At 42.2% G+C, this 13566-nt stretch overlaps 1 protein-coding gene across 9 annotated transcripts in view; it reads left to right on the forward strand.

Annotated features, from left to right (window-relative positions):
• The window catches only part of cep112 (centrosomal protein 112), a 144566-nt gene that overhangs the window by 89438 nt on the left and 41562 nt on the right, over nt 1–13566 (forward strand). For all 9 annotated transcript variants that reach the window (XR_003272234.1, XR_003272235.1, XR_003272236.1 and 6 more), the window contains 2 exons: nt 5890–5952; nt 11517–11666. Coding sequence is in view for 6 of the 9 variants with exons in the window: in XM_026165046.1 (XP_026020831.1) it covers nt 5890–5952; nt 11517–11666 (213 nt within the window). In the remaining 3 variants the exon portion in view is untranslated. The remainder of the gene's footprint in view (nt 1–5889; nt 5953–11516; nt 11667–13566) is intronic.

Below are 13566 nucleotides of genomic sequence, written 5' to 3' on the forward strand. Positions count from 1 at the left end.
GCTTACAAATACTGCTGCCACTAAAACTGAAGGCTTTGTGGAGCAATGGAGAAAAGCTTCTCTTTGAAATCGCTTTCTTTCCTTCAACAAACGAACCCCCACAAATCTGCTCCCCAGCGTGTCGTACACAACTTGTTGTATGCAGGGTTGAACCACCAACAGCCATTAAGAGAACATGTTGTAACTCACTGTAACGTCCCGGCTTTTTACCTAACCACTTTTCGGATTGGAGTCCGCACTGTGTCCTTTCGATGTGTCTTGTGATATCATCCTTGCGTAAGCAAGTATTGACTTTAGTTTTGTGCCTTTTGTCAGAGTTCAGCTTTAGGACGATGCTGAAAACCATAATTGCTCTTTAGCAATGTGAGATGATTGGAAACACATCGCAGAAAAATGCCATATGGAAGCAATATCCTGTCCAAGATGGAAGAGATTTTGGAAATAAAACCTTGTTTTCGGAGAAGTTGGGATTGCTGTTTTAAATGTAAATAAAAACAAATGCAATGATTTGCAAGATATTTAAACCCCATTTTTAATTAAGTGGTGAAACTAAGGAATGTTCTAGTTCTTTGAAATATATGCTCAGTTAGAACTTGTTGACAGCAATTCTTTGCAAAAACAAAGTTGGAAAAGTCACATCGTGCTTAAAAACAAAGTGGGAAATGTCTCGCAGTGGATCAAGTTAGTCAGTAACATGACTGAGTGCTAAAAGAACATCCCAGAGTGGCTGAGTCTTTTAGAAGTAAAGATAGGGAGTGGTTTACCCCTCTCTGTGAAAGACTGTTTGGGCAACATATTGCAAAGAATTTGGGAATTTCATCATCTATGGTGCATTGTGTAATTAAAAGATTGAGGGAATCTGGAGAAATCTCTGTACACAAGGGACAAGGCTGAAAACCAATATTGGCTGTCTGTGACCATCTGGTCCTCAGGCGGTACTGCAAAACAAAAAAGAAATAAATCATTGCATGGACTCAGGAACTCATATAAAAATAACTGAACATAGTTTGTCTTTGCTGCCATAAGTACAATGTGGCACGAATGCAAAAGAAAACAAACATGCATAGTAGCAAAGCAGAAAACTTTCCTGAGGTCTGAAGAATCAAAAATTGGAAAACTTTCTTTCTAGTGAGATGGAGCTCCTTGCTTGTTGTCAGTGCTAAGAGTTTAGACGTTGGCAATGCATAATGATTAGCATTAGATGGATATTTGGGAAAGGCATCAGGGTTATAATATGTAGTGTGCACAGAGGTGCAGTGGTTAGGGCTGTTGCCTCACAGCAAGAAGGTCGCAGAGAACGAGATTGCTTGTCTTCCTTGTACCTGTTTAGAGTCTCTCCAGGTACCCCAGTTTCCTCCCACAGTCCAATTACACGCAGGTTAGGTTGATTCTAAATTACTTGACTGTGAATGAGCATGATTGTCTGGCTGTGTTGGCCCCACGATAGACTGTGACCTATCCAATTTGTACCCCGCCTCTTACCCCTGACAACTAGGATAGGCTCCAGTTCATGGAATATATTCCAACAATATGCTTTTTCCTTTTTTGGGGGGAGAAGCTACGCAGTCATCCACAGTAGCTTTTTTTCAGTGTGGACATTGTTTATTTCAGTAAAACAATACCAAACTGCATTCTGCACAAAAACAAAGCTTCAAAGAAAAAAAAGGAAAGTACAGGTGTTAAATTGGCTTCGGTACAGTCTAGGTAAAAGGTACTTGTTGGAATGGGATACCATTTTGCTTTTGATTTCCTTAGTTCAAGCACTTTGAGATTTTTGTTATAAGGAGAGGTGATGAAACACATCCCAACTTCTTTTTGAAATGCTTTGCATGTATGAAATTTGTTATTCGTTAATTTAGTAAAGTTTGAACATTTGATGTGTTTTCTACTGCTGAAAACTGTGACACAAACATTACCATGCAGTGACTACATTGATTACACTAAGAAATGTTTACCTTAGCTGCTTCCTCCTTTAGCAAGAATACAGCCGTCTGTTGTGAACAAAGGGATTGCACACCTTGAGCAAATCTCATTTCCAGCAACAGATCAAACTCTGGATGTGTGTTTGGCCTTCATGCATCCTGTTTGTCTGCTGTGTCTGTTTGAATAAGTGTGACTTGTGTGTGTATCGTTAAGTGTGTGAGAGAAAGTCCCCCCCCCCCTCGCTTTCTTTGTGCCACTCATGTCCCCATCCTTTTTAAGTGTGCCCATGTATCCATGTGTGCCCGTGTCTATGTGTGTGTTTGGCCTGCTTCCCATTGCAGATTATTAATTAAGTCCTGGTAAGCGGTGCATGCCTTACCTTCAGATCTACTTCCACTTTCTTTAGCACACACTGGTATCTGCGCACGCACACACACACACAAAGACGAACACACTTCAAAGCAGCTGCACTCCACACCGCTAGGATTAAGAGGCGATTGAAGAGCCTGATACAGCCTCAAAGTGCCTTCAGCGCAAAAATGCCTTTGGCAGGGCGCAGGTACTCTCTTTGAAAGTTCTTACACACTCACACAGACACACACATATGGATGGGCTTTTAATTTAGCACTGTTTTCCCTTTGTATTTGTCACAGTCCAAATGGGGTATTTTTCACTGCGTGTACTATCCATATTTTCTTCTACTTCTGTCCATTTTTATGTGTGTTTAGATGGTAGAGGTTTATAATGTTTGAAGTTTTTTTTAAATACTTTTTTATAATACTTCCTGCTGAAATCCCCCGAGTGACTTCAGGTAAAAGGAATAAGTTAGTAGCAAGCTCTTTGTGATTTTATAAAAAATCTGAGCCTGTTTGTGTGTCAGTATGACCACATGCTAAAGGTACAGTCAGTAATTTGAGGTCATTTAATGGAAAATAAGGATATATAGTGTGTAATTAGATCTTCCAACAAATTGATTCATTCTCAAACTTATAATTAATGTATTAAAAATAAATGGGAGTTGGTTGGCATTGGTTTGTGAAGGCTGCTATGTTCCCTTACTATATTTGAATACAGTGACCAGGTAGGACAGCTCCCTTCCAACTGATCGCATTTTATGTAGAGACACCTGCATTTTCAGGCTGAAGTTATAAAGGATCATATCTATGTTTTATCATCGGGGGAGGGGTCATCTTCACCAAAACCACGAAGGAAAGAGACAGCACCACTGGCATCTGTGTAAAATGTCATACTCTTCCTTTGCATCTCAAGCCTTATCTCATAATATAAAGTCAGGGCAAAAATGTCCATAAACATGCTTATTTATTCCCAGTGTTGTCACAACTCCTTGTTGTCAGCAGATTAGACATGTGACACTCCATCTCCGCTTGACAAGAAATAGCTAAACCACAACAGCTGGTTACAAGCTAACATCATACCAGCTAATGTTAGACTTGAGTGTCCTAAAAATCTCACTTGTCTTTCTTATCCATCTATTTATTCTTTTCCACTTGTCCTTATCAGGGTCGCCGGGGGGCTGGAGCCTATCCTAGTTGTCATAGGGTGAAAGGTGGGATATATCCTGGACAGATAGCCAGTCTGTCACAGGTCTAACAATGACAGACAGACAACCATTCACACTCACATTCACACCTATTGACAATTTAAAATCACCTGTTACCTTCACCCCACTCTCCCATATCTTTGACCTGTTGGATGAAACCCAAGTACCTGGAGAGAACCTACACAAACAGGGAAAACCTGCTGAGGACCTTCTTGCTGAGGCAATAGTGCTAACCAGTTTCAGTTTTTTCCTTCTGATAAACAGTTTAATTAGATTCATATGAGAGTTTATTCGCCAAGTGTCTGAGTCCACTTCAAAGAAAGTTTCACTAAAGGCAGTTAGCAGCAGCTAACAGAGGCTAATAGCAGCGCTTACCAGTAGTTCAGGATATCTTCAACAACTCACCTCAGTGTGACTGTCGTGGGTCAGAAGTGAGTTTCACGGACTCATCAAATTATATTACAGTCCTTTGACAAAGATTCCCGGCTTCCTCCTGAGTAAATAAAGGTGGACACTACTCATCCAGCATTGACAGCTGAGGTAAACAGTGGACTGAATCTGGATCGCCTCCAAGCAGTAATAGAAACATTCCAGCCAGCTGGGGCCATTATGGGGTGCAGTTTAAATTTAATGTTTTTGATCTCTTGGCTGTTGAAAACATGTTCGAGGGGCAAGAAAACACAACTCAGTTTACTGCACTTTGCAGTCTACTGACGTCAACTTGAATCTTGGTCTAGCTGTGAAAATTTTACACACTGTAAATTTAAACCCATGTACATGTGAACCTACAGTCTCACATTGTGCAGTATAAACATCACCTAAATTAACTGTAGAGACGATTATGTGTAAATGGAGAAATAGATACATTTAAGACTCTTCTTTCATCTTTTTTTTTAATTTTTCTAAATATAGAACACGAACAATACACAAATATTCGTTATTATAACAGAGTCACTCACAATATGGAGCAGAGCTGAGACAGAAAATGTAAAAAAAGAACTCCATTTGTTTCCCTTTCGCACAGACAGTTCATTCTCTCGTCTTTCCTACGCCCTCCTTTGTCCTCCGCGCTCTCATCAGCTGCTTTAGGGCCCCTGGGGACAAGCGGGCCGCCACTCAAAGAGTCCTGGCGCAGGAAGACAGGGCTTGTATCCTTGGTGATGGCTCTGTGTTTCCGTGGTGACAGGTGTGTCCGTTCAGAGCGGACGGCCGTGTTTGTCAGGAAGTGTTTGGAAGGGGTGCGGAGTCCAAACGCAGCTCAGGTGTTGATGGCTGTGAGTGGGAGTGTTCAGCGGAGCAGTGTTTGTTCATGAGTTGTCTGTCTGTCAGTGGCTGTCAGGAGAGTCAAGTAAGTGTTTGTGTGCGCAAAAGAGAGAGAATCATGTTTACTACAGTTTAGAATAACTTTCTGAATACATCTCTGCATGGCTGATGGTTTACAGTTGTGTGTTTTTCAGGAATTTAGAAGAAGAAATATATTAAACTGTGGCCCCTTTTTTAGTGGCATAGCAACTGAAGCGTCTAAATAATATATAGCATATAAATGCTGATTTCTGTAGTTTTACAGCAGAATGTGAGACTTAAGTTTAATCCTCGTCCACTGAAAAGCTTTGCCTGGCCTTCACATAATGACCTCTGTCCCCCATTAATTCAACCCTTAGTGTTTCCTTAGTACTTGTATGGACCACATCCACGTCCATACAGGCCGCTACTGATGTCCCTGTAGAATTCCAGCACTTCACACCTAATTATCTCACTCCACAGTTCAGCCTCTTATTCAAACTCTGGCAGCACAACACAGCTAGCTGAAAGGAGAAAGATCTCGCATTAGAAACACACAGCCTTTGCTTCCAGCTGGCTAGCTTCCCATAGAGAAACAACGGAAAACAAAAGAGACGAGCAACGCTCACTAAACTTCCAGCAACAATCGCCATTCACTTCTATTCTGTCTCCGCCCTGTTTAGTTTCCCAGCTTCTCTCAAATGTCTCCCTCGCTTTTTTTTTTCTTACCCTATAGCTAATTGGCAGCAACATTTTAATTCCCCCACCCCTCACCGTAGCCCCTCGTCTTGTTAAGTGATGAATTGTTGGCAGGGGATCAAAGGGGAGTGGTGCCCACTGTGCACTGTGCCCATCGCTACCTGCTGGCACACATGAGCGCTGGGAGTGGCGCGGAGCCAAGGGGCCGCAGGCGTGCTCAACAGGGACACACTGCCAAGAGGCAGAGGTCAGCACAAAAGTGTGTGTGTGTGTGTGAGAGGATGGTTAGGTTGGGAGGGTAATGTGTCTCTGTGCACTTCCTAACGGAAGATTGAATTTCACTACCCTGTCTCTCTTTGTGTCCCTCAACCTGCCCGTCTGCATATCTCTTTCTCACACTCTCCTCTCCCTTCTTCTCCTTGCAGACCAACAGCAGGCTGAAGCAGATTGAGAGGGAGTACAGTCAGAAGCTTGCCAAATCTGCCCAGGTAATCAGTTTTCACTTCTGCCCTTTCATTTCATATTCTTGTTTTTCTACTCGACTATGTGATGGAACAGACAAAATGTACTGATGGGGGAAAGGTGGTGACACACACACACACACACACTGCAAGCTGCCATGGCCTTTTCTCTTAAGCACATGTGCACGGGCGCAAATGTACGAGAGAGTGCACGCAGAACATTCGTGTCAGTGCCAGAGCACGAAAGTTCATATTAGAGTGAAATTTGTAAAGCTTTGCTATCTGACTTTTATCAGCCCCTCTTTCATCCCTGTGTCCAAAGTCAGAGCATTTTTATCAGGCTTCAAATTTACACACAATTCTTCTCCTTATCTTTGCTAGCCTTAGATTAGAATTAATATTTGCTCTCTGAAAGCTGCACCAATCAAACACCGACACATGAGTTGAAAGGGCTGGAATGAGTGCAACCACTACACTTACATTCATGTGGTGATCAGACACAAATCCAGGAAACTTTTGCCAAACATTAATATATCAATTGTGTCTTTTAAGTTTGTTCAGCTGCCCCCCAGTGGCCACAATTCCCCGGGTATAAAATATCTTGGCACTCTCTTAAGAGATTTTTCCTCCCACAGGACAATCACCAGGATTTAGAAAAGGGGGAGAAAAAAGAAAAAGAGTTGCAAAAACACAAGCAGTCCAGCTCTTTGTGTGATGCTGCCGCGGCCCCCAAGTGTACTACGGCTCTCTCATGGGAGCTACACAGCCCGAGCAAACTGTTAAGCCGGCGAAACATCTTGAAAACATATCGGTGAAAGTCCTTTTCATATACCATACCTGTCTGTCCATCACCTGGCTACACTTCAAATCCAGGAAATGTGTTTAACATTACTTCTTGTGTCCTTAGGCCACATGAAATCGAGTTAATTCTTCTGTCCAAACAGATATAACTTCTTCGGACACACGTTGCCATTCAGCACGACGTCTCAGAAAGTTCTGGCAGCTTTCACCTCACCAGTTCAAAGATCCAAAAACACCCTAAGTAGTGTTTACATTACAAAAAGAAAAGTGGTTTCTTCTTGATTATGTAGCAGGCTAAAATATTACAATCATTTGGCCGTAATTGCACCTCGTTACCCAAAGAGGAGATTCAAAAAGGCTGGGGGGGAGGGTGACGAGGGGGAGGAGAAGGTTGTTGTTTTTCTTTCTTTCTTTCTTCTCCTCTTTAAATCTCCCCCATTTCGGGTTGGTTGGCAGAGGCTCCGAGTTGAAAGCGGGGTTGACAAGCAGATGTTGTGAGGAAAAACGGTAGCTTATTAGGTTACACAATGCTCAACTTCAAAAGGAGTTGGGTGCTGTGCGAAAGTTTAGCCTCTGCCCGCTTTGGAGGGTGCAGGGCCGCCGCAGACGAGCAACAAGTGATTAATCCTCTGGTTTGGGGACACAGAGCTGGCATAAGTTTAACAAACAACACTCGCTGACATTAGAAGATGGTCCCAGAGCGCAGAACTCAACACCGCTGTTGATGCGAGCGGTTACATAAAGGTTATGCTAAAGGAGTGGGTTCTGTGCAAACATGTTAATATGCGTGAGTATTTCTGAGCATTTGTTGTGGGCTTGGGCGACTTTGTTTTAAAAGGTAAAGGTGGAACCAAGAAGGCTTTCCCCCCCCCCCCCCCCCCCCCCCACCCCTTGGAGCAACTCAGTCAAATGTAAACAAGAGGTCTTTGAACCTCAAAGGCTAACCCCAGTTGTTAACCCCTCAGTGTCTGACAGGGAGCATCGCTCTAGAGCTCAGCTGCATAGCTAATAGCCCAATTAAAAACATACCATGCCATGCATTATCCTAGGGGGCCTGATATGTATGTTTCTTTGCATTCACACACACAAACATACGCACAGAAGTGCAGATCCTATTCTTCTGTATATTATCTCCCTGCTTTTGTCTCTGTGCTCTGGTTCTTTCAATCAGGCACGCACACACACACATACATACACAGCTCTCCTAATTAGTGTCTCCTACCCAGTCCTGTGTGTTAAGCGCCTAGCTGCGAGTGGTCCTCCTGGGTGACCTGTGAACTAAACAGGGCCCACTTAATGGTCAGGTTACAGTGGGTGGTAGTCTTGGTGCTGATAGATCATTACTTTATCCCTGACCGCAAGTAGGTGGGAGGTGGAGGGAATGTTCTCTGGGCGGCACGGTTCAGGACAGGTTGAAATTAATATGTAAAATTATTTCATTTATTTAAACACAATGTTGGGGGTTTGTTTGTTTCTTTCTTTCTTTCTTTCTTTCTTTCTTTCTTTCTTTTACTGTGCTTTTCTGTGACCTTTTAGGAATTTACTGACCAGCTGCAGGGTTTATTCCTTTGGAGACATTTTCACATCAAAACAAAATCGAAATGTGTCAGCACTGTTTAAACTTTGGGTTCTTTTCTGTATTGATTGTTAGTAGAGCTTTTGCTCTCTTTCACAACTCTCAGCATATTCATTTCCAGTAATGCAGGAGACAACTGGTTTCTAGGAAAAAGAAAAAAAGCTCTGAAGTTTCTTTGTGAACTTGCTGGCCAATTAATATCTAGCTGGCAAATACGGTCATGCGAAAAGAAAAGCTTTTCACACAACTCTCTGCAGCCCCTTTTTCATTCCAGTTTGAAAAGTCAGAACATTTTATCAGGCTTCAAATTTGCACACAATTATTCTCCTTATCTTTTCTAGCCTTGGATAATAATTAATATTTGCTCTCGAAGCTGCACCAGTCAAATGTCAGCCGGTAAGTTGAAAGACTTACATTCATCAGGTTTGTTCAGCTGCCTCACCACCTTTACCAGCAATAACTTTAACAGCACGGCTTTTTCGGCCTCTCACATCTTTGTGGAAGAATTTTTACCCACTCCTCTTGACCGTGTTGCTTCATTTCATTGAGGTTTGTAGGCATTCATTTATGCACAGCTCTCTTAAGGTCCCGTCACATTTCAAGTATATGAATCAGGTAGAAGTTCGGACTCTCACATTTGACTCAAGTGTATTCAAGGTGCCCAGGTCCTGTGACTGCCAAACAAGCCCAAATCATCACCCCTTCACATGTGTTTGACAGTTAGTATGAGGTGTTTATGCTGATATGTCTTTTGGCCAAAAGTAGCACTATACATTATCTCCACTTTGGTGGACATTTTTACATAAGTTTAGTTGTTTGTTCATCTTTTCAAGCCTAAGCTGGAGGGTTGGGAGGTTGCGCAGACTGAAGACACAAATTCATGCAAATATTATGTGCATTGAAAATATTTTTTGCACTCACCTATTCTTAATGCAGCTGTTCACACACACAGATCTCGTGATTTCACTTGATTAAATTGCAGAATTTATTTCGTTGGACCAAGCTTGATTTTTCTGAATAAACAGTTCTGACCAATCAGACCAATGCGTTTGGCAACAAGTGCACTCGTAGCTCAAAACACAGTACTGAATATACAAATAGAAAAATAATAGTATTTAACCTCAGACAGACAGCTAGACACTGCTCCGGCCCAGAATCTCTGTGTCTTCCTTTTCTTATTTAGAAACATCCGGACCAGCTCATCATCTTTTCATGCTGACTTTATTTTTTCACACTGCGTTCCCCCCCCCCCCCCCCCCCTAAAAAAAATGCTTTTGGTTTGTTTATACATTGGAAAAATTCTAAATTTCGTGATTTTTTTTTTTCTTTTCCAAAAACATACTTGGTGCCTAAAAGCTGTAACTTAACAACAAGTATGTCATATTTGGTATAGTTTTTTGGGAGGTTCTGAGACTTTTACATCATCAGTGTGATGAATAAATAACACCATGCATTTTTAAGCAACTTTTTAAGAAAATGTCGCAAAATTAAAAGTCAGATATGAAATTTAAGAATTTTGTGGCAATTGTTTCATATTTCAGGCTTTATGGGGCTAACACAGCTACACTTTGTTGGAGAACGCCTGCAGTTATGGCAGAAATGTTACCAAACAAAGAGGCAATAAGTGAAATGTTCTATCGTTTACACTGTTTTTTTGCTGGCGGGGTCAAATCACTGGAATCATTATCAAAGGAAACGGGCAACTCAAATTAAGCATCAGCCACCAAGTTTTCGCACTTACAAGTGTTTGTGTTCTTTTCATCATTACAGAGCAGCCTTTCTCCTCTGGTAGCCTGTTTACCCACCTGTTTGTAAACAAGTGGGTAAACAGACTCGTTTCTGTCCTCCTTTCTTTTTTTCCATACTTCAGGTTCATGAGGAGGCAAGCCTTCCTTTAGCCCTAAACAGAGATGCTAGCAGGCTGGGAAAATAGGCAAGTCTCACCAGACCAATTATAGACTTAAAAAGGCCTGGCTGCCTATCAGAGAGTGAAAAAGGTGCTATGGTGTGTGCGTGCGTGTGCGTGCGTGCGCGTGCGTGCGTGCGTGCGTGTGTGTGTGTGTGTGCGTGTGTGTGTGTGTGTGTGTGTGTGTGTGTGTGTATATATAAATATATATATACAGGAGTAACAAGACAGACAGCTGAGTTTACTAGTTTGGAGTGCCGCCACTGCCCCGGGGCTGAAGACCAGCAAATGCAGGGAATCCATATTGCAAAATAATTATTATGACCAGAAATGATGTTCACATAATGATGTGTCATTTGTTGCTTTCATGTGGCTGTCCCACTGACTAAATAAGCCTAATCTCCCTAGCACCCCTCCACCCCCCTTCGCCCTTGCCGTCTCTTTCTGTCTGTGGTCGACCCGCGCCGCTTTAGCTCCCATACTCCCACACAATGTGCAGATTCCAGCGGGGCTAGTCCTCCAGGGTTTGAACATGGTAAACAATTATCTGTCTAGCCCAAAGCAGCAGCAATACCCTCCTTCCTCCTCCTCACCTCTTTCTCTTTCTCCCTTCCCTCTCTCTTTCTCTCTCTTTTTTTCTTACTCTCTCATCTTTCCTCTGCCTTTCTCTGACAGTGGCTTAAATAGAATGTTAATTTTGACTGGAGGTTTTCAAAGCCAAGACACTTCCTTTTCATCTTGGTGTGCACCGCAAGTTCACCAACACAAAGTCACTCCGCTCTTCAAAAAGGAAGTTGTTTTTTCCTTCCTGTCTATTTCTTTTTAACTCCCTCTTCTTTCTCACTCTTGCGCTTTCTCTCTCTCTTCTTTGTGTCTTCTGTCTCGTCTCAAAAAACAAAAAAGAAGACACGAGACTCTGGGAAAAGCGGACTTTCAAGGTGATTGTTACTGCCTTCCCAAGCCATGGCAAATGCAAAATGCATTTTCCATCTGATACTAGTCTTTTTTTGCAAGCCCAGTGAAATGAAACGAATCAGAACAGCATTTTGTTAAGCGAACGTATTTTGCATTTTGCTTCTGGCAACAGGCTTTTCTCTCTTTGATCGCTTTACTATGCCGCTTGTTTCAAACATAAGCATAGAAATACATAGAACTTCCAAGTTAACTTTGCACTAGGAAAAAAAATGGTTCCCAAGTGCAAGCAAGCCAAGTTATGATCTTATTTAGTCACTGCCACTTCTCTTAAGTTTCTGTCAGTCCTGCACACACTTGAGGATCAGTCAAAAACCTGACTTTTCTTGCCCACAGCTAATTGCGGAGCTACAGACGTCTGTATGTGATTCAAAGGAGGAGGCGATACGTCTGCAGACAGCAATGGAGAAGCAGCTAAAAGAGGCCAGTGCTCGCTGGGAAGAGGAAAGAAAGACAGTAACCCACCGTGCCGATCAGACCCACAAGGTCAGTGTTGGAAACCACACACTTTAATAATTACATCACTCAGCACTGAGCAACAGGTATTTCTTCACATTCTATGATCCAAGTATGCAAGGTGGCACATGCCCCTTCTCTACAGGTCTCATTATAAGCAGCTTTAATCATTTGTGTCCATTTATTAGGTGTGTGGTCCAGCAGTACTCTGTATTATTAAAGCTTTCAGTGGTATACTGCAGTGTTCCGACTCTGTCTTGTGACAGTTGTTAGGGTTGGAAGTTTAAATTTGAACACACCAGATATGATGAGTCCCCGTATTGTTGTATAGAGACGAAAGAGCTTGAGAAACACTGCTTTCATGTTACTTAATCGAATGAGCGTTATAATTTTAAAAAATGAGAGAGTAGGAAGTGGTTTGCATGAGAATTACCACCTCAATAATCAATGCCAAGGTTCTCAAATAGAAACGAGTGGATTGCCCACTTTGAGTTGGGAATGAGTTGAGTTCAAGTGTCTTATAGACTTGCTTAAGATTAGACAGTGGAACAGGAAATTGACAAGCAGATTGGTGCAACATCTGCAGTGATACAGACACTTTTACTGTCTGTGGAAAAGAGAAAGCTGAGGTAAAGCCAATCGATTTAAAATTCCTCCCCTCACCTGTGGCTAAGGGTATGAAGCTCTGGCAAAGGACTGAAAGAATACGGTTTTAGATACAGACAGCAGAAATCATCCTTCTCTAAAGGGTGTCTAGGCCAAGACTTAGAGATATGGTAAGGATCTCAGTCACCCAGAGGTGCTCAGGGTAGTGCCAATTTTTGTCTGCACTGATAGGAGCCAGTTGTGGTGGTTTGGACATGTGACTCAGATGCCTCCTGAACGTGGTGCTTTGGACATGCTCAACTGGGAGGAGATCCCAGTCCTGACCCAGGGCACACTGGAGAGATTCTGTCTCTTAGCCAGGTTGGGAACAGTAATAATAATAATGGATTGCATTTATATAGCGCTTTTCGGGGCCCTCAAAGCGCTGTATAATTCCACTATTCATTCACTCTCACATTCACACACTGGTGGAGGCAAGCTACAGTTGTAGCCACAGCTGCCCTGGGGCAGACTGACAGAAGCGAGGCAAGTAAGCAGTAGAAAAAATGGAAGGAATTTTATAAAATACATATTTCCTAAAATTTCTAAACTATAATTAGTTCACTAACAGACCTGAATTTATAGTCAATATTATTGTTTTCAGTTACATTTTTAGCTGCTATAACACATATTACACTTTTGTCACAAGTCCTAGAGACAGGTTGTCAGCCTCTGGTTGCTAAGGAAAAATGTGTGTTCCTCAGTTAGTTGGTGGGTAGTTTCTTGAAGTTTGGGCCTCACTGTTCACAGTTTCACTACAGCTTCGACAAGCAGTTTGCAAGTGTTTGCAAACAAGTTGGTGTCTTCAACACAATCAATAGGCAACCAGGCAAGGACGTTCTTGTATATTTCTTTGAGACCTGTTTCACTTAGTAACAGCAAGCGACCGCTCACCAACCAATCTGGGAATGTTTTCTCAGGACGGATGCTTGGCAGGAGAAGCGTTTTGAGTAACCAAACCCTCACAAAAACCTGAACTTACTTTTTATGTCAGTAAATGTAAATACACTATTAACTATGATGGAGGTTACCACTAACAAAAAATACAGGAGCTTCTGTCCAAAGTGCCAGCCACTTTAATAGTTCATTCTGATTCAGTAAAAGGACTAGATGTTACAATCCCTGATAATGCATTATTAAGAGAGGATGATAAAGTCCCAGCAGTCACACAGTTCCTCTTCTCAGTGGTCTTTGCAGTGTTTGGTATATCTAAAGTATCTTTACACCAGCAGAACTGGGGGTATGTCAGTAAACGTCGTGCTCTAAAAAAGCCTCGTCTGGATTT

The sequence above is a fragment of the Astatotilapia calliptera genome, chromosome 4 (assembly GCF_900246225.1).
Source record: "Astatotilapia calliptera chromosome 4, fAstCal1.2, whole genome shotgun sequence".
NCBI classification, from domain to species: Eukaryota; Metazoa; Chordata; class Actinopteri; order Cichliformes; family Cichlidae; genus Astatotilapia; species Astatotilapia calliptera.